General features: G+C 38.6%; 1 protein-coding gene across 1 annotated transcript; it reads right to left on the bottom strand.

Moving 5' to 3' along the window:
• Positions 1-2,035: 2,035 nt before the first annotated feature.
• On the bottom strand, positions 2,036-9,260 carry slc16a6b (solute carrier family 16 member 6b). Its single transcript, XM_039686601.2, has 6 exons — positions 9,120-9,260; positions 7,660-7,914; positions 6,370-6,513; positions 4,110-4,238; positions 2,902-3,759; positions 2,036-2,332 (listed from the first exon to the last, which is right to left on the bottom strand). The coding sequence occupies exons 2-6, from the start codon at positions 7,895-7,897 to the stop codon at positions 2,076-2,078; spliced, it is 1,626 nt and encodes a 541-aa protein (XP_039542535.2). The 5' UTR covers positions 7,898-7,914; positions 9,120-9,260; the 3' UTR covers positions 2,036-2,075.
• Positions 9,261-10,632: the final 1,372 nt, after the last annotated feature.

The raw sequence follows: 10,632 nt of genomic DNA, 5'->3' as shown, positions 1-10,632 counted from the left end.
ACTACTATATACCCAAAATAATGGTGTATAATCAATTTGTTAAAAATGGTCTGCAAAAAGCTACAGAAAGGTTTGACAATTTTAGAGGAAAAGTATGGAATGAAAAATCCTGATTATAAAAATCATTGTTTATTATACACGATTAAACAAACCGTCATTGCAATATTCAGAAGAAGTGCAGCATCTCACAGGCAGAAGTCTACATTACATTAAAAAAAGATTTGAACAAATCAAAGAAAAAGGGGCACATAACACCTCATAAAAAGTACAAAACCCAAATAAACAGTGTTTAAATACATTAATGACAAATTACGTTTACAGAACATAAGAGGTACATAAGAGTTCAAGTAATGGAATTTACCGACAGACTCCTCTCCAGAAGTGTAAAGTCCAGGTTCAGAAAGTAAAAGTCCTCCACAGTATTTTGTTCCAATCACCTAGATTTGCTAATTAGCAGTTTTTCAGCCAGGAGAGAGAGAACTAATTAGTCAAAGCAGCTGGCCGAGTTCATGAGTGGAATAAACATATGGCAGGACTTTTACTTTCCGACCCCTGGACTTTACACCTCTCTCATTTCATATGCTAGAATATATCTAATTCTTTTTGCATTTAAATTCACTCCATTTTTTGAGTCATGATATACTGATCCAATATTATATGTGTTTGGGGTCAGTTCGCACAGAACACACTCCACTGTGATGCTCGTTACGGACGTCTCTGAGCTGCATTCATTTCATCGGTTTACGCGTCTCGAGACCGTATCTTGTTTTGTTTTTTGCGTTCCACTATGTTGCTTTTAAAGTCGACAAGACAAAGTTGTGATAGTGTTTTCTTCAATTCTGTGATGTTCGAGTGAAATAGCTTCCTGAACAAGAAAAAATGTAGGGCGGGACTTTGTCAGGAATTGATTGGATTGTGATGTTGTGACTCTGTTGTGCCAGTAAAACATGTCATCAGAGAAGAAAAGAAATGATTTGATCAAAGATAATCATAAAAGTAATTATAATACTGCAATATTCCATTTAAAAATGACCATGAAATGGTCACTTTTACTGGACTGACATTTTGACTGTTGCACCGCCTCATGTGGCGTTTTCAGTGTCTCACGTCAAGTTATAAATGACCTTTTTTAAAAACGCACCCCGAGAGACACCGGATCTCATGCTTTTAAGCGCAAGAACGCGTTCTGTGTGAACGGCCCCTTCAGTTTCCTGTTTCAAGTCACAAGCTCTCAATTCTGCAGAGTTCTTGGACAAGGCACAAACTCCCAAATTACAGCGGTGACATGACATTCTTTCGCCACTTGATAAGAAACCCTTGAATGTGTTTCTAAGTAGACAGCATCTGCGAGCAGGAATTCAGAGGCCTTTGACATTTGTCAGCATAATTCATCCCTCATTCAACATGTTCTGTCTGATGATGGAAGACTTCACAATCTGCATCATCTATAATAGTGAATGTTTGGAAATAAGTGGTGAAAATCATCAAAGCTGCATTAAACAATAGACCCAAGCAAGCAAATAATGTGTAACACTTGACTGCTTCGTACCTGTCTCAGCTTTAACTTTGAATGAGGTTTATTCAACCTGATGCAGTTTAATACGCATCATGGCCTCACTGTAAGCAGCAAAACAGCCTGAGGTTTCATCCTTTAGATGTTAAAGCTTAGAACTGAGCGTTGTGATGATTTTTGGTCAATATAAATATGAAATAAATAGTCAGCTTCGCACTTAGCAGACTTGGTAAATGAGAATTATAGAATTGAACGCTTAATAGGTTTATTCTTGCCCTGTCTAAAAGTGTGTGGAGACCATAGTATGGGCACTACCACAGAATGAATGTAAAGGAGTCTTGTTCCCTGTTTCAATAAATAATAACGAGTAACACAAAAAAATGTAAACTTGTTTTGGTTATGATTGGGTGTTCAGCATAAGTGCAATGAAGAGCGATTAAACATTTGATTTGTGACTGTTTTGCCCTGTTGGAACAGGGATTTTGTGTATTGCGACCTTTGGGACGACATTCAAGTGGAGGATAAGATAAGGAGCATGTTTACTCTTGAGGTGAGGCGGTATTCATACTGGCCAGGGTTTGCCCTTTGTTGGACTGTTGTCTGTCTCCATGTCCATTTCTACAAAGTCAGCAGTGCCATCATCACTTCCCTGTGAGGTAGAGTCTCTGTCTGGTGTTCGCTGGTCACTTCTCCTCTTCCCAAGGCAGAATCCGGATTTGGCTGGACGCACCAGTCCAAGAAACAGAGCCCCTACTCCCATCCCAGCTGCGCAGGAGTAAAAGGCTGATCCGTAATTGTCAGTCGTGTCTACCAGAAAGCCTGAAACACCAAGATTAACATAAATGTGTGGTGGAGGCAAAATCAAAACTTTAGTAACTTTGTAAACAAAATTCGAGTTTATTCTAGTTCAGGGGGCCGAAGAGGTTTATAGGGTTCCAATGAAAAATCGGAAAGAATTTTTTTTTTTACAAAATGTATTTTTTAGGGCTATCAAAGTTAAAGGGGTGGTATAATGTCCTTTTCAAAATATGTAAAATAAATCTCTGATGTCCCCAGAGTGTGTATGTCAAGTTTTAGCTCAAAATACCCCACAGATATTTTTATATAGCATGTTAAAGTTGTCACTTTTTGAGGGTTAGCACAAACGCACCGGCCCTTTAAATGCAAATGAGCTGTAGCTTCCGACACAGTGGGTGGAGCTTCAAGAGTGTGTGTGTTAGCGTTAGCATCTCTGATTACTCCATGCACATGCAGACACGTGCTAAAATGTTATTTTACATGCATGTAAATATTTAGCTGCTATTATATTTTAGTAAGGGGTCCCATCATATCTTCATCTATATTATAAACCCCTGTTCTGTGTGCTAGTTGTCAGAAGCTGTTTTTACCTCCTAGAGGTGGACCGGCCAGTCCTGCAAAGCTCTGGATGCAGACATAGACACCAACAGCCGATGACATCCTCTGAATGCCAATCACGTCATCTTCAGCCAGCATGGGGATGTGGCTGGAGGCCACGGTGCCCAGTAGGAAGCCATAGAAACAGGAGCAGGACATGAGCCCCCAGAACTCAGTTACAAAGGTGAAGATGACCAGCACCGGACACAGGAGCACTGTGCAAATCAGCAGGATGTAGATCTTGCGAATGGGTTTGCGATTGAGGACCCAACCCATGGACAGACGACCTAGAATCTCAGCCACGGCCATGGCCGAGAGCATGTAGGTGGCGCTGACACGTGACACGCCTCGGCTCACGCTCAGCTCAATGATGTAGAGCTGTGGAGCGAAGAAGCCCAGCGTGGCGAACAGGCCAAACAGTGCGTAGCAGTTAAAGCTGGCGTCTTTGAGCACGGAGAAGTCCAACAGCTTGGGCCTGGAGACCCTTGCGGTCTCAGGTAGCACTGGTAGCTCGTCTTCAATGTTTTCTCCTTCCTCTTTTTTCCTAAGTGCTTCTTTCTCTGGAGAGTCCCGTTCTGTAGATTCCAGGCCAGACAGGTTGATCTGCGAGGAGGTGACGGACTGGACCCCTGAGTCCACAGAGCCAATAGAGGTGTGTGTGAATTCGTTCTCCAGATCATATTTGGATTCAGGTTCTTTAAGGGGGGATGTGGAACCCTCTGGTGTGGCAGGTTCGGGTTTAATGACTATCGGCTTCAGCAGAGCCCCACAGACAATGATTGAGGCCTGCATAACCCCAATAATGATCAAGCAGTAACGCCAGCCGATCTGCTCCTTCAGTGCATTCAGAGCTGCAACATGAATTCAAATAAAGACACGTTTTTAACCAGGTCCTTCTGTGAAAAATAATCTCAACTCTTTTATGACTATTCAAAATTTATTTGACTTCTAAATAGGCTTTTATCATGTTATATGCATGCTGGGCTAATGACTGACGTTCTTCTGTGGAACATAGAAGATATTTTGAAAAATGTCTATTTTTTTGTCCAAACAACAAAAGTCCAATATCCTTCAAAATATCTTTTTGTCTTCTTCAGAAGAAAGACATTCATATGAAAAACATGAGGATGAGAAAATAACACAATTTGTATTTTGTGTGAACTACCCAAACGAATCTGTTGCACAACCCTGTCGATCATACCTGGCGCGAGGGCTAGCAGGGAGAAGCATTCTCCAGTGGAGGCTATGGATGTGACGAGGGAGCGGCGCTTGCTGAAGTACTGCGACAGGATGGTGACTGTAGGCAGGAAGGTAAGGCAGTAGCCCAGGCCTGTAAATAAATAGTAAAGAGGGAGATGACAGCCACTGGTCTCTTCAACACAACGGGCTCAGGTGCGCAAAGAACCAGGCCACTCTCTTCCGTGGGACAAACTTGACAAAGGGCTGAAAGAAAACTGTATTTAAAAGAGACAAAAAAAAAAAGAGACAAGGAGAAGATCGGCAAGGTTAGGATCACCTAATAGTGGCGGAAAGGGAGTGTTTTGAATTTTGGGGAAAGCTAGCAGTGCATCTTTAGGAAAATCTGGAAAAAGGGTCTTAGTTAGCGTCTAATTCTCACTATTAATGACTTTTGCCACAATAAACTCAAGTTAGTAGGTTAGGTAGTTGTTAACTTTAGGTATCAGGTAAGATTAAGGGATGTTGAAAATAGTCATGCAGAAAAGGGCATTAATATGTTCTTTATAAGTACTGATGAACAGCCAATATCCTAGTTAATAGTGAGAATTAAAACCTCAAACTAAAGTGTAACCCAAAAGGATAATGTGGTCATAATTCGAATTTTGTTTGTAGAAAACATCAGCCCTTTGGAACAATCAATGAAAGAGGGACATGTGGACTGATTACCTAGAGTGTGAATATGTTATTTAGTAAAAATGAAATATTCAAACATATTGGCCTGGTTTCACAGACAATGGCTTACATTAAGCCAGGATTAGACTTCAGTTCAGTTAGGACATTTAAGTGAACATGCCTTGGGAATAAAACATTGGTGATCTTGAGGCACTGACATAATTTAAGATATATCAGTGCAAGTTTCTTTCAGTTAAGAGTTTTAACTCTAATAAAATGCAGTGTTATATTGTGGTGTTGAAAATGCAAAAAAGTGCATTGTGAGATATTTAAATTACCGTCTAAAGTGTTCTACAGCTTTCTTTGAAGAAGGAAATTGAAACAAGACAATTTCACTTTGGGATAATGTTGCTTGAATCTCATCAACGTCAATTTATGTGTTACCGCATGAATGTCACCACATTAAATCATTCCCCTCAAAAAACGCTATATAAATTCATCATGTTAAATAAGAGTGTGTTACATAAGCCCCTTTCACACAGCGTGTTCATCCCGGGAAATTGGCGAAAAATTGATAGAGTGCCTTCTGTGTGAACACAAACACGTACTGGGATCGATGCCAGGATGGGGACCTAGGCTAGGAACATTGCCGGTATCAGTCCAGGAACGCGCCCTGTTTGGACAAAAGCCAGGTGCAATCACACTGGCCTTTCTATAAACCTATGCTACACGGGGAACGAGCCGCTCGGCAAACCCAGTGGCGCTACTGGGGAGTATGGACTCGTCTTCATGTAGAAATGACAAAGAGGAGTTCTCTGCAGAAAATGACATCTGTCAGGCGTTATCACATCCTGGCCTTACAGGATGTGTGTGAATGCACTTACAATACACTAAACAATCCCGGGACACATTATCTGTGTATTTTCCGGAATCTATGTGTGTGAAAGGGGCTTAAAGGTGTCAGGGATAACAAGTCATATACCAGACAGCACTGCTTGAAATCCCTATCTGAGTCTTTGAAAAAAGAACATCATGTTTGCTAGGGAAATACAGTAATAAATAAAAAATCAATCTTGGTAAATGGCAGAAAACGTAATTATTTATTGCTATTACAGAAAATACTGTTCAAAAGTTTGGGCTTGGTAAGATTTATTAATGTGTTTGAAAAAAGGCTCTTATTCTCCCCAAGACTGCATTTATTTGATCCAAAAATACAATAAAAACTGTGATATTGTAAAACACTTTACAATAACTGTTTTTTATTTAAATATATTTGCTAATTTAATCCATTGCTGTGATGGTAAAGCTGAATTTTACAAAGCCTCTTCAAACAAAAAGAACGAAACAATTAAATTACAAATGCTATTCATGGAAAGTGTCTCTTCTTTAACATAAAAATTAAAAATGATTAGTTTTCACAGTGTCATGCCACTCCACCCTGAGGAAAAATGTTTTCAGTACCATGCAGCACTGGCAATAAAATTAACACAATGCAAAATTTAAAATACTGAATAAATCCACTTTCATTAACTTTACATATTTTGTTATGAAACAATTAGGGTCCCGAAATATCTTTCCCACATATAAACTCACACAGAAGGTCTATTTACCTGCAACGACTCCCATGGTGATGTACATCTCAGTTATGGTTTTGGTGAAGGCCGTTGTGATTGTGCCCAGGCTAATCAGGAACCCACCTAACATGACGACAGGCCGATAGCCAAAGCGGTTGCTCATCACAGTGGAAAGAGGAGCTGTGGGAAAGATGGTGCCTATTACAAACACGTTTGAAACTTTGAGAAACAACACAGTGGATCTGTGCACTTCCTTAAATTATCCATTTACGGTGAGCATTTTTATGTTGGGCATAAGACAGTATCACAAGCAGCCGCAGTTTTGCTTTGGTTCACTCTCAGACTGCTTCTGTTTGAACAAGAATGATCTTTCCCTGTCAGCAGGAAAACATTTGAATGAAATGGTGGTGCTGCTTTGTCACTGGGCAAAGTGAGTGAATCTCTAGTCAGCCATCACAACTGCCGGCATTCCTTTCACAGCAGAGTTCAGCTCGCTCTCAGCACAAAAGCCAAGATGAAAAGATTTGCTTGGAAGTCAGGATCTGTTTGACAGTTTCACACTGAAAGACCAGATATGTTTTAAAGGGACAGTTCACCTAATTATAAAAAAGTCTGTCATCATTTACTCACCATTATGTCGCTTTAAACCTGTTTGACTTTATTCATTCCTTGGAATATAAAATAAGATATTTTGAAGAATGTTGGTAACCAAACATTTTTGGAGTCCACTGACATCCATGGTTGTGAGATTTCTCAAACATTGAGAGATTTCTCAAAATATCTTCATTTGGAACGACTGGATGAGTGAATGATTACAGAATTTTCATTTTAGAGTGAACTATCCCTTTAAGGCCTAAGAGAAATACAGGGAAATCACAGATCTGATGACAGCTTGTTTCTTAATTTTAGTTGTACCTAGTCTTTTGAGATATGCCTGGTATTTTTATAATGGCCTATTTTCCATCAGCTTCCCTAAACTAAAACTGAGTTGTGTATCTGATGTAGACTCTAAGTTGTGGTCACTGTAGAATAAAACCTGAATTGATGATGAAAGAAACTTAAACATAGTACACAATGGCTTCTACTGATGTTTTAATGAGAGTTAAAGCAAAAGGGAGCAATGGAAAACTGGTTTAGCTTTGCAAAACTTGAAAAACTGCAAAAGTGTTCTCCAGAAAACAATCTTCTTGTGTTATCATACATTAAGGTATGTTTCACTTGTAGAGCTTACCATTTGTGCAAACACCATTTGTATTGTGTAAACACACTGTGAGGTACAATTAGTGCTATAAGACTGTATCAGTTTAAATGTTTAGACTGAATTACCTGTGAAGGCCATGACAAAGACACAGATGGAGACAACCCAAGACACTCTGCTGTTGGTTTCATTAAAGTCCCTCATGAGGTCCTTGAGGAAAATCCCAAAAGTCTTGATGATGCCATAAGTGAAAACCTCCACGAAGAAGAAGCTCACAGCCACCATCCAGCCCCAGCCTCCATCTGGCACCTCAGTGTACACATTTGGGTTCGTGCAGCCCTTCAGGGCTGACATCAATCCTGACATGATGGACACTGACGTTTCTTTAAAAGTAAGCAAAGTGAAAGTACAGAGAGTTTTAGATAGGATGCATTTCCACACTGGCTCTGATGGTGTCCTCTTGTCAACTTAACAGCGGGCTTTGTTTGCAAGCTTGTCTTTAATCTGCCTTGTCTCCTGGATTATTTTACCTTTCAAGGTGCTACAAATCCATATGCATAAAATCCCTGTTATGTAACCACTGTTGGTATATTATAGAAAAAGGGAGTGCCAGAGTCAAGCAACACTTTCATATATATAAATATATATAAATGCCTATATTGCTAATAATCATATCTTACAAACGTTTGTATATATATTATATGTGTACATATTATTATATATAAGTGTGTGTGTGTGTGTGTGTGTGTGTGTCTGTCTATGATGACCCAGCTCTCAAATTTAATCAAAAATATCTTCTTCATTTGTGTTCAGAAGATGAACGAAGCTCTTACGGGGTTGGTACAGCATGGGAGTGTTGGGAGTGAGTATTTAATGACTTAATTTTCATTTTTGGGTGAACTAACCCTTTAATTGGAAGACTAATGAAAAAGTAAGTAAGCAATTCAGCCACTTATATATCACTGCTTTATGTCAGAATCAAACTTGAAAACATGATGAATGTGTTGGTTTTTTTTTTTTTTTTACTGTGAGCAATCAGCTTAGGGAAATTAAAGGTACATATTCTTGTCTGTGACCTTGTGAACAAGCTTGATGACTGCTGAAATGAGCTGACTATTTATAAAAAACAGAACTAAAATAATATTGTGTAAAATTGTTACAGGCTTTAGTGATTTTTTTTTAATAAATGCAAAAATGCATAAAAACACTAATTTGGTGACATTTAATAAATAGAACATTACAAAACATAATTTAATTTAGTCTATTTTGTATGTAACTTTAAAGTTTATTAAACCCGGAAAATTAAGTGTAACAGGGACATCGATTTCCATTATATATATATATATATATATATATATATATAACTTAGGATATGACAGTGATTAAGATCTATGACACCGGCATTATTTAATTAATTACGTCAATAAATTACCTAGCTTAGTATCATAAAATAATAGTAAGTTACATCACGTGACACAATAAGTAACGTTAACTTATGGCAATAAGGGCATCTGTCTTTCGACGCGCTAGAAAAAAAACGGCATTTCAAATGCTATACTTTGGCCAGGTAAAAATCTTTTTAACTTACCGAGACGTTGGGAAAAACTGCGGAAAATCGGGATGTTCAAAAGAAAACACAAAACCAACAGCTCTCCTCTAGCTGGCTTCTTTGTTAAAGTGTTAACCAGAGATCATCGTTTCTGCCCTGAGCATCCGCATTCACTCCTGTGGAGAGCGCGATTCGTTAGTAGTCACAACCGAGTGACATATATTTAACTATATCGTTTCCTAGTTTATGTTCGACTGCATTAACTACTTAAAAATACTGATATTATACTAGATGAAGTATTATCTGCCAGCTCCCTGTCTCTGTTTCCTCTCACTGAAGCTTGGCAGATTTTATACCGGCTTCAGCCGGTATTCGAGCTCGTGCGCGACTGCTACTGCGACTGTACTACTGAATCGTGAACGCGCATTGCACTAGGTGAACTGGCTAGATTATCTCACCAATCTGTTTAAACACATAAACAAATCCCAACAAGATTGCTCATATGTCTGAAGTGCAAATATATCACAGCACTGTATTAAATAATGTGTTATTTGACCGCAACATCACTAGCCTTCTCTAAAATGAAATATAGTTGTATGAAAATAAAAGTATTTCATAATAAGTTTTGTTAATCAATCATTTTATGAACAGCATTTTGAATAATCAAGACTGTGGGGATCATAGCATGACTGAGTGTGACCGTGACACGAGCATGCGCGTGCCGGTGGGAGCTGTGGGGAGGAAATTCTCGTGCACGTGAAGCATGATAGGAGCTATACCGGCCGGCTAAAACAGGTTTATTCTAGTTCTGTCTCCAGTATGAGCTCACTCATCATTAAGATTACATTATCAGCGTGCGTTTTAATGGCACCATGTGAATACGGACATACATTTCAACATTTGTTAACCACTTTTCAAGTAGATTCCTTAAAACTCCGACATTTTGGTTATTATATTACATTGCCGGTGGTGACGTCACATGCACATCCTTCCTCTTTTCACAGACACGCGGGTGAAACTTGTAGCAGTAATAATGCATTGCAAACATTGATAAATGCATTGATTCTTTTTCAGTCTATGATGAATACACATGAATAAACATGAATACATAACTATAACGCAAATCCGTCGTCACATTTAAAACAGGCTATTGCAATATATAAGTACAACAGTTTATGTAAGATGCTTTTAAAAAAAAATATTTGTATGTCCCCTTTTTTGCTTCAACTCAACAAATTTGTCTTAAACCTGCCGAACGTAAGGTCTCAAACATGATTTGAGATGTTTCACCCAAAAAGGATCTTGAGCTTCAATAAAAGGAACATCTGACAGATCTCACATGAATGTATGGCATAATTGGCATATTTGACTAGACCAAAAAAATCTGAAATATTTTCTTTTAAATCCTTACATTTCTATCTTAGCTATTTCCAATTACATTGCTAAAAAGTTAAATAATTTCTCTTTGCATTTATCAGAAGGCCTATATTATACATTTATCTTTCCAGATGGCCTTCAGAGGCCTGCCATGGGGAGAGATAAGTAACTAACT

This window comes from Pimephales promelas, chromosome 3 (genome assembly GCF_988280905.1).
Source record: "Pimephales promelas chromosome 3, fPimPro1.hap1.1, whole genome shotgun sequence".
In the NCBI taxonomy this organism is placed as follows: domain Eukaryota; kingdom Metazoa; phylum Chordata; class Actinopteri; order Cypriniformes; family Leuciscidae; genus Pimephales; species Pimephales promelas.
The sequence above is the reverse complement of the archived record's forward strand: the minus strand, read 5'-3'. Positions and strand labels throughout refer to the sequence as shown.